This window comes from Agelaius phoeniceus, chromosome 10, assembly GCF_051311805.1.
Source record: "Agelaius phoeniceus isolate bAgePho1 chromosome 10, bAgePho1.hap1, whole genome shotgun sequence".
NCBI classification, from domain to species: domain Eukaryota; kingdom Metazoa; phylum Chordata; class Aves; order Passeriformes; family Icteridae; genus Agelaius; species Agelaius phoeniceus.
In genome coordinates, this window is record NC_135274.1 from 7,857,391 (window position 1) to 7,882,749 (window position 25,359).

The 25,359-nt window shown below is 46.1% G+C and overlaps 1 protein-coding gene across 1 annotated transcript; it reads left to right on the top strand.

The window, feature by feature from the left end:
* Window positions 1-1,867: 1,867 nt before the first annotated feature.
* PCCB (propionyl-CoA carboxylase subunit beta) lies at window positions 1,868-23,733 on the top strand. The gene is made up of 15 exons (XM_077183772.1): window positions 1,868-2,461; window positions 4,095-4,214; window positions 6,486-6,554; window positions 7,466-7,522; window positions 9,581-9,694; window positions 10,678-10,788; window positions 11,096-11,204; window positions 12,097-12,217; window positions 16,200-16,281; window positions 17,725-17,843; window positions 19,123-19,235; window positions 21,218-21,318; window positions 22,465-22,563; window positions 22,733-22,826; window positions 23,464-23,733. Exons 1-15 carry the CDS (start codon window positions 2,303-2,305, stop codon window positions 23,583-23,585), a joined length of 1,590 nt encoding a protein of 529 aa, XP_077039887.1. The 5' UTR covers window positions 1,868-2,302; the 3' UTR covers window positions 23,586-23,733.
* Window positions 23,734-25,359: the final 1,626 nt, after the last annotated feature.

Genomic DNA, 25,359 nt, shown 5'->3' on the forward strand with positions numbered 1-25,359 from the left:
AACATGTAACCTGCAATTCTTGACCATTCTGTCTCCCCTTCTACTCTTCTATTGGGCAGAACTTCAACTATCCAAAGAATGCCCTTTTGCCTCTGCTGGCTCCCCTTGCCATGCCCTTGCCTTCCAGGATGGGGGCTTTTTGAAACCCCTTTGTTCCCAGAATGCAGATTCCCAACCTCTTTTGCATGTGACCCATGTTCTGAGTAGTGGTTATTTTAATTTCTGAAGTTGCAGAGTTGCTCTTTTGAGTGTATTTTTAATGAAGAAGCTATTGCAGGCAGCCTGAGTGATGCTGAACCCACCCGAGGGGGATAGTGGAGACTTCTGCTTCAAATATCTGTGGTGTGATTTCTGCCTGAGCTGTTTTGTGACCAGGGCAGTGGGGAGGGTGAAATGCCTGTTTGGCTGCTGTCAAGGAGCAGCTATCTCACAGATAGGTCAGGAATGCAGCTGGCATCCTGCCACCACTCTGGCTGGGGGCTGAAACAGCCTCCTGCTCAGCAGTGTGTGGGCTGAGCTACTTGGTCCCTTTCTTGTCCTGATCTTCACTGCCAAGAGCTCCCCAGGCCTTTGTGCCTGCAGGCAGGGCTCAGGAGGGGGCTCCAGTAGTGGGGGTGTTTGAGTCAGCAGCTGTTGAGCCAGTTTGTCACATTCTGGGGGACCAGACAGGATGACCCCAAGTGGGTGGTGAGAGCTGGCAGGTGTTGCAGTGATGCCACCGTTATTTATGAAAGGTCATGGAGACCAGGGGGATCCCTGATGGCTGGGGAAAGCCTGGGGTTACTCCCATCTACAAAAGGCCTGGGACTGTCAGTTTGGTCTGGGAGGAGAGCCATGGCACAAGGGTTCTTGGCTGCCTTTTGTGGTCACAGGGAGAAGGTGATTCGGAATAGCCAGCATAGATTAACCTGGAATAAATCCTGTGAGCAACCTCAGTGCCTTCTGGTGACAAAGGGAGGTTCTGTGGTGAGGGAAGAGCAGTGTATGTGAGGTGTCTTACCCTGGGTGAGGTTTCTGACAGGATCTCCTGCCATACAGCTGTGTCTAGGGGTGAGGAGGGGCAGCATGGTGGTGAAGGGCTGGAGCACTTGCCCCAGAAGGAGAGGCTGAGGAACTGGGCTTTATGTTTGTTGGCCTGGAGTGGACACTGGGGACATCCCTAGCAGCTGCTTTCTGGTACTGGAGAGCCTGTGGCTGTCACCTCACTAACCCCTCCTGGCTGAAGTGCACGGGCAGGGCACAAGAGGCAGCTGTCCTAAACTGAAACAAGGCAGGTTGCTACTGAGTAGAATGGATGGGCTGGGGGGAATCAGTTCCCCACGGAGCCAGTCAGGCACTGGAACTCAGACTGAGAAAGGTGTGCCAGCCTCTGTCCTTGCAGACTTTTAAGATCCAGCTGACAAAATGGTATGAATTCGGTGCTGAGTCTGTTCTGAGTAGGACGCTGGACTGGAGCCTGAGAGCCTTTTCAAAATGAATTATCGTACAGCAGCTTGTACATGCTATGTAATCCAAGAATTTCTGTTCTTGGAGATTCCTCAGACCTGTGGTATCTACAGGGCCATGCTCGTGCATTTCATGTGTGGTATGCGCACACTTGGGCAATACTCACCTCGCCCTACTTGGAACCGGCGGTGGTTTGTTGGTGGTCGGTGTCGGAGGTGGCCTACAGGGGTAACAAATGATCTGCTGCACAGATGGCTGCGCCTGCACACTGGAGAACTGCCTGGGAGGCGATGACATCAGATCTCTGGATTGCGGGTACGCTGCAGCTCGGGCACTCGCTGTGCGCGCTGCGTATTCCCCGCACATCCCGACCCACTCCCTTCCTAAGGGGTCTCGATTTGCCTCATCAGTCCGAAAGCGTGCCGTGAAAAGAGCCAGTGCCTCTTCATAGGAGGCGCACGGAATCGGTGCCAGTGTGTCACAGGGACTGTTTTCCTAACAAATACTTTCTGGCATTTGAAACAAAGAGAGGACAGCTAATCTTGCGAGCTGACACCTCTGCTTGCCTTCCCCGCTTCTGAAGCGCCACAAATCTCTCCGCCACGCAGGAAAGGGGGAAAAGCTGATGCATTTTCCCGCTGGTCTCTGCGCACAGACAACAGCGATGAACAATCTGGCCGCGGAGGGCTGGGCTCGTTCAGCGGCCTGCGCCGGGCCCGGTGCTGCAGCGGCCCTGCCCGAGCCTCCCGGAGCCCTGTGCCCCGCACCGCCCCTGCCGTAGCCGGGACACCCGGGCGGCGGAGCGGGGCCGGGGCCGGGCCGGGGCGGGGCGGGCGCGCAGGCGCAGCGCCGGGACATGGCGGCCGTGCGGGTGCTGCGGCGGGCGCTGGGCTTGTGCCGGGGCCGCGCCGCCTCGGGGGCCCGCCCGCCCCCTGTGCCCCAGCGCATCGAGGAGAAGCGCCGAGCCGCGCTGCTCGGCGGCGGCCAGGCCCGCATCGACGCCCAGCACAAGCGGGTGAGCCCAGCACAAAGCCCTGTCCCGCTGCCGCCGGGCGCACGCTGGCCGGGGAGGGCAGGCCGTGCACGGTGGGCTCTGCTCGGCTCTGGGGACTCGCGGCTTCGCGTGGCACCTGCAGACGCCCCTTTGCGGGAAAGTTTCTTCAAGCAGCGCTTAAGACTGCATTGCCTGTTACTCTGGGTAGAAAAAAGAACAATTGCTTTATTAGTTCCTTTACCTCAGAGTGGTTACCGAGTTTGGCTGCAATATGTATGAGAGGTAGTGTAGACAGAAGTTGCAACTTCTGCCTGTCAATGGTAAGTCAATTCTAGGTTGCTTAACACTTCTGAGCAACAGCTTCATCTTTACTCCTCTGTTGCAAATTTAAGCTGATCTCTGAGATAAGAGCAAAGAGTTAGAAGAGTGGAAATAAGGCAGAGGAAAAGACAGGTGGGAGGGATGACAACAGGTGGGTTTTTAGTCTCCTGCCCCTGTCGTTCAGAATGTAGGCAGTGCTGATGGGGGTGACAGCAGAGGTTTCCTGTTTCTCTTTATTGCTTCTTGCTGGGAGACCTTTTCAGTGTAGTGCAAGATGGTTTGTAGGCATCCAGGGGGTGGAAATGGCGGTTCCCATGAAGGCTTCCTCGGTGATCACTCTGCCTGTCAGCAGTGTCCCTCCCCAGTTATACAACATCTGAAGAGAGTTCAGTCTGGCTGAGTTACATTCAGGACACTGACACACCAATATACAAGCACTTCTGCATGTCTAGGGCCTCGAACAGCTTATGTTTTATATAAACTAAAACTTTGGCTTACATTAGGCTTTCCTGCATTTCCTGCTTTTCATGAGCTTTTTGGCCTACTGGTCAGATGTTTGTAGAAGCTGAGCTGTGTTACAATGTCATGTTGATGCAGGGTCATGTCATCCCCTAAAGGAGACAACCCATGTGCCCTGCCCTTTGCAGACAGATGCTTACCATGGTTGGAAAGAACAGATTTGTTTGGTAGGTTAAGACATAAAGAACTTTGCAGTCATTTTTTACTACATAACACTGAGCAAGGGACATGTGTATCTAGTCAATGTATTCTGTTTTTGGCCATTTCACTGTTACCCTACTTTTGCCTGTAACAGTGTCCAGCAGGAAAAACCAGAAGGATTTTGTCAGGAGATCCCTGCAGGCTGTCACACTTCCTCTTCGCTCTTATTTACTGCAATCAAATAATATTTGAGTGCAGTGAATTGAACCCTGAGCTATTGGGGAGGACTGGTCTAGCTGTGGAAGGGTTCCCTGGTTAAGAATAGAAAAAAGGCCTTAATTTAAATGTGTAGGCAAAAATAGCTGTGATGCATTTGTATCCTGTTGAAAAGTCTCTGAGATTGTTTCCTTTCTCCTGTGGTAGTGCTGCTCCAACAGTCAGCCTTCTTTTCAGGATCTGGCTTGCATGAGGTTTGTTTTTGAGGAGGATAATCACTGCACAGGCTATTTGCAGCTTTGGGGGCCTGCAGTTTCTTAATGGATGCTGTGTAACAGATCAGGTGAGGTTCTGCTTGATTAAGCTGCAGCTGCTGGGGGTCAGCAAACAGCCAGAATCACCTGATGGCTCTGTTAATTGTTGCTTGCTCTGTTAATTGTTGCTTGCTCTGTTTCAGGGAAAGCTGACAGCAAGGGAACGAATTCTGCTGCTGTTGGACCCTGACAGTTTTGATGAATATGACATGTTTGTGGAACACAGATGTACTGACTTTGGGATGGACTCTAGTAAGAATAAGGTAGTTTTATTTCATATAACTCTTGTTTCAGTGTCCTCTGCTGTGCAGCTAGCCTACTGGTTGAAAATGGGCTCTTCTGTTCACATGTGATTTTTACTATTTGTTTTCTCTTTATGTATAATTTTGTTTTGTAAATTTGCTCTCATTACTCTCAGTTTCCATTTAATACCTTACAGAGTTTTCTGTTGTCTAAACTTGATACCTTTTTTATAAGTTCACCTGTTTGGTTCAAATACCTTCCTGGGAATTGTCTTAGATTTGCATTTTAAACAGTAGAGGAGGCTGCAGAGCTTTGTTGGTGCAATTTCGTCAATCAGATCAGATATGAGGAGAAAATCAAGGTAGATATTTCTGTTTCCCTACAGGTAGGATTCGAGTTATTGGATGAAACAACTCAGATCTATATTTATATAGATCTATATATAGATTTATATAGCCTGCCAAACTACAGTCATAAAATCCTTGAGGGCTTTACAATCTAATCTGGATGTTTGGAAGTCCCAGCATTTGTACTGCTCAGTCAGCCATTTGCACCCTGCTTGCTAAGGCACTTTGTGGCTCTGTGGCCATGTATCCTAAACCAACATGGTACAGGGGGTTCCACACACACAGGGAAAATCTGTGCCCCCCAAAGTCTCTGACCATAATGTTGATGCCTGATGATGTTCTTCCTGGGAAAAGTGTTCTGCTGTGCTTTGGGAGCAGACACCAATGAGCTGCTGGGATCAGTGCCTGGTGCTGATGTGCCTGTTCACTTCCTGTAGCCAAAGGCTGTTTGCTGGGGGTTGTTGGTGTAGGGTGAGGAGCTCTCTGTGTGTGCGCTGTGCTGCACACAGTGACTACAACTTCTGTTTGTGCAGCTCTTAAAGCACTTCATTGGGCTTGAGTCCTTCAGGTTGTGGATGAGGGAGGGGACAGCAGGGTTCCAGCAGAGGTGCTGGGAGTGGCAAAGGTGAAGGGTTTGTTTGTTGGGTCAGATGGGAGGCTGATGACACTTGGTGCTGGGAAGGATGTTGTGTTAGACCTCCTCCCTCTCAGGGAATAGCAGAGCAAACATCTTCTCTCCTCTGTGTTTTCTTACTCTGTTCCCCAGCAAACTCAAATAACAGCTCCTGTTGCCTCTCATTGAGTTACTCCATGCTGCATCTCACACTCTTGATAACAAATTGCTGTTTCTGAAAAGAGGAGGGGCAGCAGAGTCCTGAGTGTGACAAGAGGGTTAATTTTTTCCCTTGTGCTTCAGAATTCACCCTTCAGTGAGCTGCAGATTGTGTTTACAGAGCACAGTTTCACAACAGATGACCTAACTGTGGCCACTGAGCTGGAATATTAGTTTAGCATTGAATTTCTCAGAGTCCCTGGAACTTTCTGAGGGTAGGGTAGGTCTTGTGCTCACATCCAGGCTGCTCTGTGGGCTGCTGGGGCTTTTGGGAGTCACCTTCACGTGGCAGTGGCTGAAGTACAGGTGTGTGCTGCTGTTCTGTGTGCCAGGGGCTGAGAGCAGTGCTGTGTGTGAGCATGAGAAAAGGCACCAGGCAAGTGTGACCTTGCTGACAGCAGACCTCCTGGGCAGGAGTGCTCCTTGGAGTGTCCCTGCAGCACACACTTCCCTTTTTTCCTTCCTTTTTTTTTTTTTTCATTTTAATACCAAACAACAAGAAGCACTTCAGTGCCTGAAATTCCCTTTTTTACTGACAACCCAGCAAAGTTCCTTTCCTACTGTTGTCTTGAAAGACTTCTATATATTTTTTTTATTAGAAAGATGAAGCACATTTTAAGACTCACAGGCTCCATTTCCTTGGCCAGTTCTTTCTTCCCTTATTTACAGGGTGAAAAATGGAACAGGTCAAGTTCAAGTATTTGAGGTGGCTGTAATTATATTTTTGGATCTGTCCAGGATTGTTTTTCATCCTGTGTCAACACCTCAGAGGTTTGTGCACTATGTCCATTCTTTCAAAAACATCAGCTAGTCCTGATAAAAGGTGCATCCTATCCTATCTCTGCGGGCATGATTTGTCTTAATTTCAGATATTCTAAATTTGAAGGGAAACTCCTAAGTTCCATGATCTTTGCTCTAATACATAGTGAATATGTGATATTACCTCTAAGGTTTCCTTTTCACAGGTGGGGAAAATCTTTGTGGGGCCCCCACTGCAGACATGGAAGATGAGACCTCCCAGGAAATCAGTCTTTGCTTTGTCTTAGTAGGAGTTTGTGGAAATTTTAGTAGATTTGTTGCATTTTCAATTTGTTTGTCTGTTTTTAATGCAGTATCCTGGTGACAGTGTGGTGACTGGCCGTGGACGGATTAATGGCAGACTAGCTTATGTTTTCAGTCAGGTAAAGTTTTACTTGTTTTTAAGTAGTGTGAACTTATTTCAAAGGATAAGTTCACAATAGTTCAGTGTGGCCATGTAGCAATGTACCTGTGGGAGGAAGCAGGGCAGCCTCAGACAAGAAAAAGCAAAAAAGTTTGTGATAGATAGCATATAAATAGATAAAATATACTTTTTATGTTAAAATATATTTTTTATATTAAAATAAAAGTATTTCAGAGGAAACATCTTAGGTAGAGACTTATCTTGGTCACTCACTGTGAAAGGCTTTCTTTCAGATCATTAGTAAGTGCTGCTCTGTTCTGGGCCACAAAGTAGCCTTTGTTCCATTTGCTGTCATGGCCAAAGTGGCTGTTGCTGTGTTACCTTGGAGCAAGGCATAGACTCTGCCTTTTTGTCTTGGATGTGTGCTCCTTCCAAGGAGAGTCACTGTTACATGGGCTTGAACATGTGGAGAGGAGCCAAACACAAACCTTCATTTTAGAACACAGGTAGGGGGCAGTTTTTGTATTAGTAGAATTGAAGAGTGCCCCTTCATGATACACCCCTCCCTTTTTATATTAAAGACCTTTTTCCCTCCAAATTGAGCTGCCTCCTGAGATGCTGAACCTTTTTGGTTCAAATGTTAGTCATAGCCACACTGTCTCTGTCTACACAGTTTTTGGGGCTTCTTTGGGAGTAAGACATAACTCATGAGTCTAGAATGGTGATGTGTGTCCAGGTTTGTGTTTCCTCCTTGTGAAGGATGCTTGTATGGAGCAGGGATCATCTGCAGGCTGCACTGAGGGAGTCAGTTGTTTTGAAGTAGCTTACCAAATATAGAGCACTGTAGGATTATGTTGTTTACTAGCAATAATTGACAACATTTTACTGAAATTATTCTTTCCCTAATCTGAAAATTTGCTGAATTTTCAGGATTTTACTGTATTTGGAGGCAGTTTATCTGGAGCTCATGCCCAGAAGATCTGCAAGGTAATGAGGCACAGAAGAAAACCAAAGAAATTTGTCAGCATTCTTTTTTCTGTCTGTTGTGATAATGACTTTGGAGGAAATGTTTGGTGACTGGCTTTAGTGGGCTCTGACGTGTGCCATGCCTGAGAGTGGTGCCTCTGGGAACTTTCTGAGTGTGAGTGAGCTTTTCCAGGTAATGCACACTTTGTTACATTAAGTTAAATCTTCTACTCTGCTGCAAAGGGTGAGAGACTTGCCAAGTACAAATATAAATTACCTACTCGTTGTCCACTGGAGAAAAGAGGAATGAATTCAGAGAAACTTTTTCCTCTAAACAGTGTGCTGTGAAAGTGTGTAATATTTAAAAAGAAAGCAAATGTAACAAGTAAACAGCCTGAAGATAAACAGTTTTACAACTTTGAGGTCACCTTGACCCTGAGAGTTTCTCTTATCAAACACTTGTGGCTATTTATTCCTGTTTGTCTGCTTGTCTTGTGAGAAGGGTTTTTGAATCCCAGGACTGGGCAGACAAGAACTCTTTCATGGGTGAGTGTTGAGTGGTGTGAACTGCAAAATCTTCCTGAATTTTCTTGCCATGGAATCAGAAACAAGATTTTTGCTGTGGAAAGGCACAAGGCATTTTATGCTGTGGAAATAACTACTCCTTGCCATAGGCTCCTCAGGAGTGTGTGGGTATAAAGTAGAAAACATGAAGACTTTGGGCTCAATAACAACTATTTGGTTTTACCTGGTCTTGATATTGGGAAGGACTTGAATTACCCTTTGGCACTGGAGCTTTGTGGTGTCTGTACTGGGGAGGGATGGAATGGCACTGGAATGATGGGATGCTTTCTGTGGGTTTCCTTTGATCTCTTCTTTCTAAAGCAGCAGGGTCTGACCACAGAGCTAGAAAAAATGTGGGTTCTGATTGGTGCTGTTCTTGGTGGGCTCCAAAGCTGGAAGGCTCTAGGGGAATGAGTTGCTTTGGGGCTCAGTCTTTGTCAGTGTTTTAGGAAGAACTTGGAAGAGCCTTGGGAAAAAAATCCATATACAGGTCCCTGGAAAACAGCAGAACAGGGAATTCTAGGACTGTACAGAAGTAGTTACCACCAGCTCCTGTTTGTGCTGGAGTTTTGGGTCTCCTGCCCGCTGACTTGAGTGGCACCAAGTGTAGTTTCTGTGTTTCTAGGTAATCTAAAATTCAAGGTTGATGCTACAAGCACTCTGAAAGATGGGACTGGAATTGTAAATCACTTAACAAGTTAAAGATTGTCTGAAATAATTTTATTACAATGATTGAAAGGACTGGGAAAAGCAACATCAAAATTCAAAATGGGGATTAGCTGATGTTTTACAAAAATTATTTTGGAGCTAAAGCAGATCTTGAGGTTAAAACAGATCTTAATATAATGTGCCAGTGCTGTAGTGTTATGAAAATGGCAGACATTTTAGTGGAATTCAATAATCAGGAATATTTTGTGCAAGGAATGTAAGGAATTCAGTCCTCCTACTTAAGGCTCTGTTATAGTATTGTGTATGATCTTGAGGCAAATAACCAAAATGATCAGAGCCCTAGAAAACAGGATGTGGGACTGAATTGATGGTGCTTAGCCTAGAAACATGAAGAGGAATATGAAGACTGAAAAGAGATTTGAGGTACTTGAATGTTCCCAAAAGTAAAGGCCAAGAATAGCTAATTGCTCTCCCTCAATGCTGTGTATCAAGACAAATGTAATGTTTAAATTTCTGGAGGAAAGATGTAATTTTGTCCTCCCAGAGAAGTTCTAAAAAGGGTAATCAAGCATTAGAATATATAGCTTAGAGAGATTCCACAGCCACCACTGCAACAAACTTTGAGGAGTAGATGAGACCTCACTGAGGGGATGTTTGAGGTGCAGTTGAGGCCCCTTGTGAACAGGGGGAGACCTCAGCTGCACAGGCCCCCTCCTGGGACTGTGTCACTCACACTGCATTGTCCAAATCCAGTGCTGAGTGTGGAGATGCCCAGCTGGGAAGGCAGATATTTTTTGGGGTTCAGCTTAGCTGGGTCAATACTGAGGAGTTTGTGTTCATCACTAGATCATGGATCAAGCTGCCATGGTTGGAGCCCCTGTGATTGGGCTGAATGACTCAGGAGGAGCTCGTATCCAGGAGGGAGTGGAGTCCTTGGCAGGCTATGCAGACATCTTTTTGGTGAGTAGGCTGCTGGATGGACAGGGAGTTTGGCATCCTCAAAGGTGGGCACAACATGCAAGTGGGTGTTTGTAAGTAGATGTTAAGGTTATTGTTCTGTTACAGCCAAAGGATAAAAGGATAATAAGACTCAGACTTTGGTTCTTTTCTTGGCTTTGGACAAATGTACCCACGTCTTGAACAAGGGTCATGCTGAGCTCTGTAATCCAATGTGTAGTGAGAATGGGGATGTCCAGTGTTGATTGCTCTGGTGAAAGTTTTATGTCCTAGAGGATTTTTGTGGTTAATACAAACATTTTTCCCCAAGGTGCACTGCTGCTTGTTTTTTCACAGAAATGACATTCTTTTATATGCTGCTAAAGTACTTTGCATCAAATTGCGTGCACAGAGCACTGTCCTTTCAGTAGGAAAGCAGGTGGGATGTCAGGTCAGTCAGATGCTGCCAGGTTTTGGGGTGGTGCAGTCTGGGAGGAACAGTTACAGTAACCCACTTGTTGTGACCCACTTGAGCACCAAGCAGTGTAAGTGGATTTTTGAACAACACACCATCCATGCTGGATGGCAACCATTCACCTTTGTGTAATATTCAAGCCAGTGCAGAAACCTGATTTTAAAAAATCCCTCCCTCAGCTGGTCAGTAAGCTTGCTTCTACCTCTGAGCACACTGTACCTACACATTCAAATGTCAGGGACATCCACTCCTTCCCACTGCAGCCTCAGTGCAGGTTTTTCCCTGGCAGCATCTGTTGAGGTGGCTCATGGTATCTCCTTTGCAGTCATTGCATGGCATAGGGAATCAGCTGTATGGGAACAGAAATAAGAAACTCATTTTGGTTCAATTTGCATCAAAAGATTCTCTCCAGATCTTTGTCTGCCAGTAGATAAAACAGTCCTGTTTGTGACGGTGAATTCTTGCAGAATCTGGGCACAGATTTAAAGACACATTTCTTTGGTAAAACCAGTGGTTTTTTTTCCTATTCCAGAGAAATGTTTTGTGTTCTGGTGTCGTTCCCCAAATCTCCCTTATCATGGGTCCTTGTGCTGGTGGAGCCGTGTATTCTCCTGCCTTAACTGATTTCACATTCATGGTGAAGGTAAGGGTTTGTCCTGAGCTGCTGCTGGTGACATTGATCACACACTAAGTGACCATATGGGAATGGGTATTTTCCAAGATGATCTCCTGCTTTGGATTTATATTTTGCATGAAAAGTTGAGAAAAACTTTCCCAGATAACTTGTGGACAATTGCATTTTTAGTGGATTTTTAATGCAATGCAGCCTTTTAAAGAAATTTGTTCCTCTTCTTATTTTAAGGGAAGTCTCTAGAGGCTGTGGCTGTTCCTTAGGTGCTTTTGCAGCTTGGCACTGGCATTGACTGTTTCTGCTTTTCCCTTTCCCCCAGGACACATCCTACCTATTCATCACTGGGCCTGACGTGGTGAAGTCTGTGACCAATGAAGATGTCACCCAGGAGCAGCTTGGGGGTGCAAAGACACACACTGCAGTGTCTGGTGAGAGCTGGGGGCTTTACTGAACATGCTAATTGTGCTCAAAGTAAATGAGTAGTTCTGGCTGGACAGTCCATTGGCCAATCCAGATGAGTCTAAGGGACAAAGCTCTGCCTAAGCACAGGATCTGACTCTGCATCTGCTTTCCTACAGCTCCTGTTTAGTAACAGGACACAAAGGAAGAGTGGGAATGTGGGAGAGTTCTGGGATTTGGAAGAGAAAGTAGCAAACGCACAAAAGATGCTAGAAGTGGGAATACTGTCAGGGAGTAGGGCTTAGTGAAGTCAGCCTGGGGTGGGGTTTTTTGTTTGTTGTCCAGACATTTGCATGGATTGAAAGATTCTCAGCAGTCCCTTGTTTGCTCACTAATGTGATTGATTGAACTGTTTAACTACAAACCAAGTGCATGTGAGCTGAAGCACTTCTTCCCTCTTTTCCCCTCTGTGAAAACGTCTGTGAGTCATGAATCTTCTAAAGACTCGAATGACTGTAGGATCTCAAGTTTTGTGTGAACTGAGCTGACGATGAACCAAAACCACACACACAGATGCTGCCCAGATCCAGCCCTTTTATAAAAAGCACTTGTAGTCCAACACTTGGGTGCAGCACAGAATTCCAGAAGGCTGGAGTCAGGTAGGGCTGTGCCAGCTGATAAACCACTTCACATTATTTTAAATATGAGGTCAACAACGCAGACCTGTTCTGGAGGAAGTTTGACACAGCACATGTTTTCTAGGTATTTTCAGCTGGTCAGATTTGGTGGCTTAACGTTCGTGATGGTTAACAGCTCAAGTTTAAAGAGTCCTGCTGTTGCTTGTTTCTATCTTTATTGGTATCAGTTTGGAAAGGAAAGCTTGTACAATATTTCCATACCTGCTGTGCTGTGTCTGTGCAGGAGTTGCACACAGAGCCTTTGAGAATGACATCGATGCTCTGCTGAACCTCCGAGAGTTCTTTAATTATTTACCCCTGAGCAACCGGGACCCGGCTCCAGTGTGCGAGTGCCATGATCCCAGGTAAGGGCAGCCTGGCTGAGCTCAGGGCTCTCTGAGCACTGCATTTCATGGCTTCTCTGGCTTATAGGCACAGAGATATGGGTGTTCTGTGCCTGGGATCTTGGCAGATAATTCTGCATTCTGGTATGTGAATATGGGAAGTGTTCCAACATGTGTGTGTTTGCTGTTAGGTTTAATTCTGTTTTCTGAAAGGATTGTTGTCCAGGCTGTGGGCAGAATGTGGGGAAAAGCAATCTCTGCTCAGGTGGGCTGCCCAGTCCCTTGGAAGGAGTGAGAGAGGTAGGAAATAGCACAGTGAGTGGCAGTGGGGAGAACTTGCCCTGTTCTGTCACCTGTGTCTGTTGGTTGAGTTCTGCTCACAAGGGTTAGAGGTAACAAGGAGGCAGAAAGCTTTGTGTGTTATGTACTTGTCTCAGGTTCATTGTGGAGTTGGCAACATAATACAGGAAGAACTTGAGCCATTTCAAGAGGGGAAAAATGGCAACTGTCTGGACTTTTATCAGGGAAATTTTCCAGGAGCTGAGAGACAGCCAGAGAGCACGGGACACTGAGCAGAGAGCCTTGCTAGGGCTGGAAGGCAGAGAATGTCAGTGGAGTAAAAGCATTTTGACCCAAGCTCCAGTTGCACTCGAAATTCAGCCCTTTCCCTAGGGAACCCTCAAGAGGCTGTTGCATTCTCCTGCATGGGAGTGGTGCCTCAATATGTTCCTTTCAGCTCCTCACATGTGTGTGATATGTCTTGGGGCTCTTCATGTGTGATGATTTTAACCTGTGAGTCTGGAAGGTTATTTTCTCCTCATCCCTCACTGTGCTTTTCAGTGTCTGTGTAAGTTTGTTTGGGGACGTGCTTTTGGATTGATTTACAAATCACTGCACTGGTCCCTGAGATAGATTTCTCACTTTTTAAAAAAGAAATTTGCCATTTTCTTTTAGAGAATGGCCAGACAGGTCAATTAATTACTAGCCCCAATTTTTTCTGAGGTAGGTGTTGATCTTTAGGAGTTCATTAAAGTGTGCAGTCTGGTTCTGTTCTGTTCTCAACTGCTCTGGTTTGTTAGTGACAAAACCAAAGCAAATCTCTTGTATTATTTTCTGAGTTAGGGGATTATATTTGAGGTTATCATGGTCTTTATAAGTATTCAACAAGTTGTACTGGGATAATTGATCTCTACAGACTTGATTTTGGGATTTTAATTTCACTGTAGAAGCAACAGTCCATTTTTAAAATCAATGTACTTTATAACAGGCAGTTTATTTGTGAGAAGCAGTCAGTGAGGTTGTAGCTACAAAAGTATAAGAGATGTGTCCCTTAAGAAAAAAAGAACTAATCTTTTACAAGGCATGAGATACAATAAATGCAATTTGTACTAAGAACTTCAGTTTAGTAGCCTTTATACATGTGAAGGCAGATCTATTTGTTAAATTTATCTGGTTTTATAGCAGCATCTCCAGTAGTTCTCCCATTTATGGTCTTAATGCACAGATTGGTATTATTTCATCTGGACAAACTGACATCTTAATGGATTCCTTCTGCTTGGGATTGATGTGTTTGATCCTTACAGCTGCTCCAGTCCCAGTCTGTTCCTCTAGAGTAAGCTTTCTTATTGCATTGTTTTCACCACACAAAAAATTGCCACAAATTAAATGTAACCTACTTGTGCTTTTATTGTCAAGTCCTGGGGCTGTTTTCCCCTCTATTTAGGTAAGTTCTTTTTGGTGTTGAAAAATGCCAGCCTTGGCTGCTGAAGCTTGTGTTGGCGAGTGTGTGTTGTCAGTGGCCTGGGTTCCAAGGACTCCCAAGTTTCTTGCAGTACCCACTTGTCCCTGGGGAGATGTCCCTGCCTTTGGGAGGTGTCTGATTGCATTGCATTTGCTCTATGGCACGGTGGGATTTTACCTCTCTCTGTGTCTCTGCAAACTTCTGGAGGAGGTTACTGCCAACTGTTGGTAACCAAGTGCAGTTTCACTTCTGCACTGAATGAAACCCAGTGTCCATCTGGTGAGGGTGTGTCCAGCTGTCACAATGAGCAGCAGCTCTGCCCCACTAAGTGGGAGCTGTGAGAAACACCTCTGAAGGCCAGTGAGTGCAGCAGCAAGCTCCAGATGTCCTGTGTCTGTAGACATTTGAAGGAGATTTTCAAACATGGTATCCTGGATAATGTCTTCATTTTGCTGCTGGCTATTTTAATGCTGTTAAAATTTCCTTCAGCTCTGTGAATTTATGGGAGCAATAATTTCATCTTTTTCCTTCTACCCTTTGGGTACCACAGGTCACAGGACAGAGTTTGGAGCACATCTGTATCTACTTCACACTCAAGAAAGTTTAGAATTGTTTTTATCTTAGGGTTTAGTATGTTAAAACAAGTTTAACTTCTTCACATTAAGGTTCCATTATATCATTTTATGGAAGTGTTTGTGTGCAGTATTTGTATTTGTATGGAAAAAGCACTTGAAGTGTTGCTCTAAGTTTGTTCTATAAATAGCTGTGTCTCTTCCCTTCCCTGCAAGGGGCTGTGCCTCCCTCATCCCATGTGTCTGAGGGAGCAGAGACAGCCATGGGGCTGCATTTTAAACTTTCCTCTGACTCTGTCAAACTGCACATCACTTCCTTCAGTTTTGAATTGTGTGTCTAGAGCCTTGTGCTGTCTTATTCAAAAGGTACTAAATCATGGCATTATTAAAATATTAATTCAGTATGAACTCCCATAGAAACACCACTTGTTACAGAGATCACTATTTTTATGGAATACCACAAATATTATACTCCCTGAAACCTTCTCAATGGTGACTGATAAAAATTGACACCCCTGCACTGAGGCCTGAGACCCAGTGGGTGCCACTGCTGAGTGGATCCCTAATGAGGGTAATGTGATCAAAGCTGGGGAACTGATCCTGTCACTGCTGATGGCAGGGCAGGATCTGTGTTACAGGAAAACTCCACGTGAAAATGTGTCACTGTAAGTGGAGAAACAGGAAAGTCTTTAAACACAGCCTGTGGAGGGAAGACATAGAGGGTTGGATATGTTTTCTCTGTATGTTTTCCCTACTCTGCCTGTTTGGGGTGGGGAAATGAGCATGGAAAGGTTTCCTGCAGCTCAGTGTGTTCAAAGCTCCGGGTGACAGCATGGGCAGGGCAGGTGAGTGTGCAGTTCCTGACCTGGTGTGTGACAGGGAACCTTGGGCTCTGCCTGGCCAGCTGTAGGGACTGGGCTCTGCAGCTGCTGCTGCCACGGGTCCCCTGCAGCCTCTGGGCTGTGTCCCCATGATGTCTTGAGAGGCTGGCCCAGAACAGAGGCTAGACAGAGTTAAAGGAATAAAGCAGGTATTTATTAAAAGACCCTAAAAGGATACACCTTGGGCAGTACAAGAGCCCAAGATAGACGACTGGTCACAAGTTTTCACACTTTTATAAGTTTTGGTCCATTTACATATTGGGGTCAATTGTCCAATTACAGCTTCAGGTTATGAAGTCCCATCTCCTGGTTTGCTCTCCTCAATTTGCTGTTGTTTATGCTTTTTGGGCCTGAGACTGTAACATTTGTCCCTGGTTCTCAAGCTGGAAAAGGATTGTTTTGTCTAACTACCCTGTGAAGAGAATGACTAACACTTAATATGAAGTTCAGAGTCCCATACTAAGGCAGTAGAGAATCTGAAAAATATGAAAGCTAAAACTTAAGGCATCAGCCACCCCCGTGTGTCCCGTGAGCCGGCAGTGCCCCCTGCAGCCCAGCCGCCTCCCGGCCGTGTCGGCACAGCCCCGCCGGGCCGTGCTGCTCGGGCCTTCCTAAGCACAGCTGCCTCGGGAAGAGGGGGCTCCTTCAGCAGAAGGCTGCTCAGGCTGCCCGAGATTAAGAGAACCGGTTCTTTTCTCCATATCTGAGGAGATTCTGAAGTTTCTGAGAGGTGGAAATGTTTACTTGAATTTTTGGTCTTGGTATTAATTTAGTCTTTAAGTGTTGTTGCTCACACTTGCTCTCCACAGTGACCGTCCTGTTCCAGAGCTGGACACCATTGTCCCAAGTGAGTCAGCCAAGGCCTATGATATGCTGGATATCATACACTCTGTAAGTCTGATGTGTTCACATTAAAGATGCAGTTATTACATTCTGGGCCTAAATAATTGACAGAAACCAGGAGAATGGCACTGAAGATATAGATACTGTTACTTAGTTATTTCAGTCTTTCTAAGTTACTTTCTACCTGTGTAGTAGCTACCTGTAAATAGGCAACAAAAACTGCAGGGGAAAAAAATATTTTAACAAAATCCCAAGATTTGTTTTCAGGATATATCTCATGTTGTATACACAACTATACAGATGAAGGATGCTGCAATTTAGTTCTTTCTGGGGTCAGAACGCCTCTTGAGTTTGTTGCCTGGCCCCTCCCTGAACCTTGGTGCTTCTGTCTTGGATTCTGGCACTTCTGTATAAAAGTAATAAAGTACCCAGAATGCAGAGATGTACCCTTCCCTGTTTATGCTAAGAGATAATGTACATATGCAGTACGAGAAAATACGTGTCTATTTTTTTGAAATTACAAAGTTTGCAACTGGCTGCATTTAGACTCATTTTAGTGGTGAAAGCAAGCTCAGGGTATTTTTAATCCCTGGATTCTTCCACTGTGATTTTCAGCACTGTGTGTAATGAAAGTTAAAAGGTGGCATGTAATAGAAATCATTAGGTGAATTAGGAGAAAACCCTCAAGCCCTCCCACAGATTTTGGGAAGTATTAAGGAAAGAAATAACACCACTTTTATACTGCTTACATTTTTCACAACTTTTTTAAGACTGAGGCTAATGAAATGACTGGCACACTGCAGTGTATATGGGAACAGCTGCCAAAACCAGATGGAACTGGGGAATCCTGCTGGAAGCCCAGGTAGCTGTGTGTAGGTGTCGCTACTGCTCCATGGATCATTCTGATCTCCTGGAACGTGCGGAGTTCTGCTCGTGCCTCATGCACCAGGGCTGTGCCTTGGCAGGGCACACACTGAGCTCCACTGAGGGAAGTGCAGCCACACGGGTGTGTGGTTCCAGGTGGATGCTGCCTGGGCACTGTGTTCCCTGCATCCCCTGGGGCACACCCAGCACTGACCCTGGGGTAGCAGGGCTGTGCTGGCTGCTCCAGGAAAGGGCTCTGAGCTTGCCAAGAGAGAGAGATTACATCAGATGTGTCACGGGGAGCTTCTGAGCTCCAGGAAGTGTTGTTTTATCACTGGAAATCGGCCTGTAAGGCTGTTGCTAATTAAGATGAGAGAAAGAAGTTCTTAACATATGATTTGCGTTTTGTTCTAAGCCAGAAAGAAAGGCTCACTTCAGTTATAAACAGTTTTGGTAGTTTCTGTAGTTAATTCTTGCAGTATAGGCTGCAAAGACTAAAAGGTTTCCCTCCCTCTCTTTCCTTCAAAATTCTGCAAGTTCTGAACTGTTTTAAAAGTTGCAATACTAAGGTAACTGAGTTTGTGTTTGCCTGTGTACTTATGCATCTCTGCCTGCCTCCCTCTGCAGATTGTGGATGAGAGGGAATTCTTTGAGATCATGCCGAGCTATGCCAGGAACATCGTGGTTGGATTTGCCAGGATGAACGGACGGACCGTTGGCATCGTGGGCAACCAGCCCAAAGTAGCCTCAGGTTAGAGTCCAGGGTGAGGCTCTTACAGTGCCTTGCCTCTGTCTCGTGCACGCTGGGTAAGGTCAGAGCTCTTAGGCTGTGTGCTCCTCCACTCATTCTGTGGTTTTCCACCGCTTGCTTTGTCTTGACCCTCGCTGTAATACAGCTGTGAAACCAACTGCAGACCATTTCTTTAGTGGCTAACAAGGTGATCTTGCTCCCAGGTGATGAAATCAGTGCTGCATCCAGCCCAGGAGGAGCAGCAGCTGCGCACAGGGTGGGGGGTAGGGGTGGGGAGAAGAGCACCACTCATTTGGCAGCAGCCTGCAATTAACTGGGGTTAGTCATAGCATGGAAACCACACACATCCTTCCATGGCAGTAAAATCCCTAAAACTCATCTGTAGGGTGAGGGGACTTTGCTATCTCACTGTAAGTGAACAGTGTAAAGCCTTCAGATGCACAAGTGTGGAGCTCTTTACCTCACATGGTTTGGATCTGAAGGTACAAGGTGCAGCTCTAGCTAAGATCACCCTTCTTAACTGTCCGGGGATTTTACTTTCTCTCCTTACTCAGTAATTTCTGGAGTGACCTTCCCCAATCAGAACATTCTAGTTTTCTCCTTTTTAATTCTTGTATCTATTTGTTTGGGAAAATCAGATGACCCAGTCTGGTGTTTCATTCATTTCATCTCTACAAGATATGACCATCAAGATACTAGACAGAAGGTTTTAATATAAATTTAACCTTCATTTAGCATTTTAAGTTTTAACAGCTCATTTTAACATTTCATATAGAGGCTTTGATACAAAATGTGTTTTGTTTTAATATAGTTGTGAATAATATAATTCTAAATGGCACTGAAACAGAAAGACTTCACAGTGTGTCTACCAGAAATGCTGATTTTTCCCAAAAATTACTGGACTGTTTAATGTTTGTGGTTTTTTAATGGAGAACTCTGTAACCTTTCAGTATGACTGATCTGAAAAATACTAATGAAGAGAGAGTTACAGAAAAGCGTTTTAAATTACATGTATGATATTAAACTGTTCTGTTTTGGGATAGAAAGTCTTTGCACACAGGATCAGAAAAATGAAATGAGCCTTTGAGTGTAGCTTGTTCTGTGATCTTAGTTCTAAACCAGGAAAGCTTCATGGCAGATTATCTCCACATTATCTACAGATAAGCTTCTCCTTTGTTTTAAGAAGACAATACAGCTAAAATAGTGTGGTTTTGAGTTACCTTGAATTACTGCAGATCCCTGGAGTTGCTAATCCCTTTTTCTGTGTTCTTAACCTCAGGGTGCTTAGACATAAATTCTTCTGTGAAAGGAGCCCGCTTTGTTCGGTTCTGTGATGCCTTCAACATCCCCCTGATCACGTTTGTGGATGTTCCTGGATTTCTGCCAGGTATGCCTTACTCTTAGAGTTCATGTGGTGCATGGTGGTGTTGGTGCTAAAAATCCATTTTCAGATCTCTGAGAAGACTTTTGCTATGGTAGACCTAAACCAGGTTTTAAAATCCCACTTTTTGGGGCAGAAACTCTGCATTCTAACTACAGGAGTCATCACAAAGGATAGTGCCTAACTCACCAGTGTGTCAGGAGTCACAAGGCTTTGCTGGAGGTACCTAAGGAGAGAGACACATCACACAGTCAGGTAGTACTGCAGTCTCCAGCAGCCTGCCAGAGACACTGGGATGGCCAGTTTGCCAGGGTCAGGCCTGGGGACACCATGCACTGGGAAGCTCTGTCCTACTGCCAAAAGCTGTGACTGTGACCTGTGCAAGTGAAAAGCTGCATTCCCTGGAGATGCTGCCCTTGTTCTAAGGGGTGTGAGGTTACACTGATGCCTGTATTGTACCAAGGTAAATGCTGAGCTGTGTTTTCAGATGCTGTTTGCCCTCCACAGCTCTTGCTGGGCAGGGTGGCAGCAGCAGACCCTGCACAGGCTGTGCTGGGCCAGGGGAGGCACTGCTGGCTCTGGGAAGGGAGCAGTGGCAGCCGGGGCCACTTGAGGATGTTCCACCCACATCTGCTGCACCTGCTGCCCAGAGGGGCTGGTGCAGCCCTGTCACTCAGACCTTGGGCTAAACCAAGGTTCTTTTGCTCTGGGTAGACACAAAGGACAAAATCCCAACCAAATAGTCTCAAGAAACAAAAAACACTAAAGTTTACTGGAAAACTATAGAAAATTAAGGAACATTAGATAAACAGTAAATGCAGGATAAAATCACTTATCAAAACATAGACTTAGATCACTGAACATAGAAAACCTTTAAACCCATTCAATGTCACATTCTGTAAGAAGAGAGAAGAAGAAGAAGGAAGGGAGAAAACCAGAAAGACAGAAAAGATACAGAAAAATAGATTCCATCTCCTAGGTTCCAGTGATGTAAAACTCCAAGATAAAGTTAAAGGACAATGTGCTTGCCTCGTACTCAGGCTTCTTAAAGCCTCTTTGATGCTCCAAGACACTTCTCAGTGGAAAATGCCTGTGTTTAGAGGTACATCAATGGGGAAAGGGCTGTGATGAGCCTGCTTTCAGCACAGGCTCTCTGAGCAGGTAACATTAAAATGACCCATTACAAAACAGGTTGAGAGGGAACTATAAATGTTATACAATCAAATCTAATGTTAATACTGTTGTATAAACCATGGTTTACCTTGAGGCCTCTGCAGTTCTCAAAGGATTAGAATGTGACTATTCTGCATTCCAGTTCCTGTTTTAACACAATGGAGTTGGCACATTTTAACCAGGAGTTCCTCCCCTTTCTCCCCAGTGTAGGCTCAGCCACCTCCTCTGGTGCAGACCAGGCAGTGGCTTGGTGTAAGCAGACACTCCAGCAATCCAGATTTGAGCAGTTGCTCAGAATCCAAGAACTATTTCCATATAGCTCATTCAAAGTAGTGACTTGATACTGCACAGTAAATATTGATTGATACTGCACAATAAAATGTTGGTTTGAAAGAAGGTAAATGGAAGAAAAAAATAAAAAGACGAACCTGAAGAGATGAGACCTGAGGTTTGATTATGATCCAAAAAGTGCTGTGTTTTAAGGAATTTGGCAAGATTAGCCCATTAGCATTAGAAACCTCAGATTAAGTAACAAATTCTGTTTCCTACTGCTGGTCACATCTGGAGTCTTGAAAATGCTCTAATGTATTTGGTTCCTCGGAAGGTCCCATCTAGCTGAGCTTTGCTTCTCTGACCTTCCATACAAACAGCTGCTACTCTGATTTCTGAGTTGCTCAGTTATCTTGCAGAGAACATTGCCTGGCATGATCTTCTCCAGGGTGTTACCATGGCTGTGGTGGTGGTCAGGTTTGCTCCTGGTGGCAGATGTGGTTGTGTGAATTCCCTGGAGTGAAGCAATTCCCTGTCCTTTGCAGGCACGGCTCAGGAGTACGGGGGGATTATTCGTCACGGTGCCAAGCTGCTCTTTGCCTTCGCAGAGGCAACTGTGCCTAAGATCACTGTCATCACTAGAAAGGTGAGCTGGCAGATTCCATGGAGATCATCCAGAGTTCCTTTTGAACTAGTGGCAATTTTAGTTAAACCAAGCTTTGTCTGTCTGTCCCAGTGGTGCTTTCTACCATTGTCACATCTTTGTTTGTCCCATTTGGTAACACCTCTTTGTATAACATTACGAGAGGCCACTGAGGAAAGAACCTCAGTTCTTTCCTTCCTCTTGTCTCTGTACCCACCTGGAACTTCCAATTTCTGCTCTCTGCTTTCTCTCTGGAATGCCTTCACTCAAGTACTTGTCCCATGTCACCCAGCCTGTCTCACTAAGGACATGCCATCTGTTTGCAGCAATTCTGCTTTCTTGCCTCTTGAGCCTCCCTCTGCAAACCCAGCACTGGCTGCATCTGTCTCCTGTTGTCTGCAGGTTGAACACTCATGTGTCTTCTTTTCCTCCCCAGACTTCTGCCAGGCTCTACCTCATCTTCCTTTCTCCATAAGGTACCTGATACCCTAGTGCCATAAGCTCTGGGGCTGGCACCTTACAACCTTAGCCTTCTCCTTGCTGCTCTGCCCCTCCTGCTCGTTTTTCTGATACTCCTTTGGCTTATCATGGCAAAAATCAAGAAGAATTTTCTGTTCCTTTGCCTTCTCTGATTGTTCCAAGTATTTCCATGCAGTACTTGTCAATCCTGCAGCCCTGCTGCACTGTTCAGTACGGCCCTGACAGGGACTGCACTGCAGTTTGCTCTGCAGTCCTGCAGTATCTGTTCATCACTGCTGTCTGGAGCATTTCCAGTTCCAGAGTGGAGCACTGCAGAGCCTGAGTGCTGCATTCCCTGGCCAGGAGATTCCAGAAGCACACTGCCTGGTGGGTTTGTGTGCATGTGCAGGGTGCAGGTTGAGGCCTGCTGGTCTGGATACACACTGACCCCTCCCTGCCTGCCTTGCAGAATGGGCTTTGTCAGCAGCCCCCTTCCTTACTCTTTTGGGGCTCTGGTTGAAGTGGTGTCTGTTCCTAGGAGATGGCTGCCACAAAGTGGAGATGCTCACGCTCTCCTTCAGATAAAAGCCCCAGCTGCTTGTCTCTGGACTAGAAAAAGCTGCAGGTGCAATGCAGGCTGTTGCTGCTGCAGGGCCACTCCTGGAGTGGCTGCCCTGGTTTGTGTCACAGGCCTATGGAGGTGCCTACGACGTGATGAGCTCCAAGCACTTGCGAGGAGATGTGAATTACGCCTGGCCCACAGCTGAGGTGGCCGTGATGGGAGCCAAGGTGAGTCCAGGCCCTTCTCACCGCGGTGCACCAGGGCCCTGCCAGCAGCACCAGTGCCCTGCCAGCACCACGAGCTGTCCTGGGGCTGCAGGCAGGGCAATGCTGCCATGCCCTCACCTGGAGGGCACAGCCTGAGGGCCTGTCACTGACAGAGCCCTTCTGTTCCCAGGGTGCTGTCCAGATCATCTTCAGAGGAAAGGAGGCAAATGCAGAGGAGGAGTATGTGGATAAGTTTGCAAACCCTTTCCCTGCTGCCATAAGAGGTATGGTTGTCTCCCACGCTGTGTTTCACTTGGTTTGCCATTGCATGGAGATAAAGTTGTGCTATTGAATAAACCTTTTGCTAACAATTAAGTTATTTAGGTAAGATAGTTGTATCTGAGTTAGAAAGGTGATGCTTAACCACCACCTGTGCATGTGGACAACATCTGGACACAGGACACATCTTCAGCTGCAAAGAGCCTGGTGAAAAGCAGGGACTGCTCTGTAAAGTACATTTTCCATTGTGCAGATAGTAGAAGGTGTCTCAAAATTCAGTCTTTTCCTTTATAGCACAGGTGCTTTGACAATCTGTTATACAGCCCTCAATGCAAAGCAGTGGTCTGAAGAAAGACTAGGGCCAGTTATGTTCTCCAGAACTCTCAGTTCTCAAGTTTTTCCACTGCTTCTACTTTCAGTTTTGGAGCAGTAACTGTGCTCTAAAAGGCAAGTTATATTCAGAATAAAAAAATAGACTCAGGAATGTTTCCTTCTCAGTCTATTTTAAATGTAGTTAATTTATAACTTGTGAACTTATTTATTCCAGCCATTGTTTTGATTTTGCTAACTTATGGGTTAGCCTAGATACAGAAGGCTGGGAGGCAAACACTTCATGGGGTTTTTTGTTTCAATCTTTTGCAGGGTTTGTTGATGACATCATCCAGCCTTCGACCACCCGCACTCGCATCTGCCATGACCTCGATGTGCTGGCCAGTAAATCCCAGTCCAGTCCTTGGAAGAAACATGCCAACATCCCACTGTGAGGGTGAGCAGGGGCTGCCCATGCTGGGAGACATTCTGAATATGAGTTCTGGTTAACTCTGGTTAATGGAGGTTTGCTTGGCAATAGAAACAGTTATTTTAATTTTGATTTTTGCCAATAATCATGAATAAATCATAGCATATATTTAATCTGGGGGTCTGACCAGCTCGCCTCTCTAAACCCTTTCTTGGTGGTTAATACTCAACACATCCTGCCCTGTCTGCTGCAGGTGAGCTGTTACTAATGGCTCAAGGTCAAACATTCCTTGGCTCCCTCTTTCCATAGGCCCTGGAGGTGGCTCAGTCCTGCCTGAGCCAGCTCCCACTGCTGGGAAGTTGGACCCCTGTGGAGTTCAAGGGTATGCCACTGGCCACAGACTTTGGAGTCTGACTCCACTTGCTGCACCACTGACTCAGAGAGGAAAATCCTAAGCTTGGGTTCCAGTGCCCTGGAGCCCAGGCCCTGCTGATCCCAGACTCAGTTGTTCTGTTTCTCTGTTAGCCTGGCCTGTGGCAGCTTTTCCTTGCTGCCTGCAGCAGCTGGGTCTCAGAGCCCCAGGACAGAGGTGGGTGGCACAGGAGAGGCACAGCCAGTCCACTCTTAAGAACAGCAGACAAAAAAGGGCAGTTTTGGTGGGACATGCAAACCCTCCTCCCTCAGCAGAGGCTGGAACAGAGACCTCCAGAGGCCCCTTCCAGCCTCCTTTCTCTGGGATTATTTGCCAGCCTTGCCAGGAACCACTGCAGGAGCTGTTACTCTGATCAGCTCTGGGCCCTCTCTTCAGCCCCAGGGCAGTGAGGAACAGCCACTGTCACATTTAGTGCTGCTGCTGTGGTCATCTGGCTGCCCTGAGTAACTGGCATTTGTTATGTGTGTGACAGAGCCTCCCTACCTGCACTGCAGCTGCTGCTGCTCACACCCAGCACAAGCCTGAAGGAGCAGAGGTAGGACAGCCGTGGGCCAGGCAGCTTCTCTTCCCAGCCAAGTGCAGTGAGTAGAGCTGTGGAGCTTGAGCCTCTACCTGGGGGGGAAAAGCAACAGCTAAATATCATCTAAAAGCACAATATAAAAGCAGCAGTGCAAGTAGGAGTTGCAGCTCCCCAGGTTTTTGGATGCATGGGTTGCAGACACACTGGCTGTCCTGGATGTGGCCTCCGTATGAAAAGGCTCCTGGTGCTGTCCCAGGGAACAGAGCTGGCTGCAACAGGGGAAGGTAAATGCAAATGCTATTGGGGTGGGTGTCATGGCCATGGTGGGAGCTGCTAGTTAACTGTGAGAAAACTGTAAGGGTTTATAATGGCCAAGATTTTCCAAAGGTAAAGCAGGTTTAGAGGCAGAAGCTGTGATAGGGGAAGGGATACATACACAGCTTCTTCAGCTTGCCCAGAGTCAGAAGGAGACAATCCATGAGAAACTCCCTTGTCATAAAGAGGAAAGTACAGCTTTGTTAGTTGTTTCCTAACCTCAGTATTGCTACAGACTCCAGCCTCTCTCCCATCCCTTGCCAGCACAAGAATTGGGCTTTTAGATCCTCTCCACTTCCAAACAGGCAGGTGCTCTACCAGGACATGCTGGAAACAGGCTTGAAAGCTGTTCTGACGAGGCTGCTGAGAATTCCCTTGAAGTCCAGTCACCTAAAAAAACAAGAGGTACAAAATAAAATCCCTTAAATAATGTGTAGCCCTTGAACTTAGCAGCAAGGCAAGTTACTTACTGTGTTCCTCAGTGCAGGAGTTGCCATAACTTACACACAATTGGAGACTGAGCTTTCATCC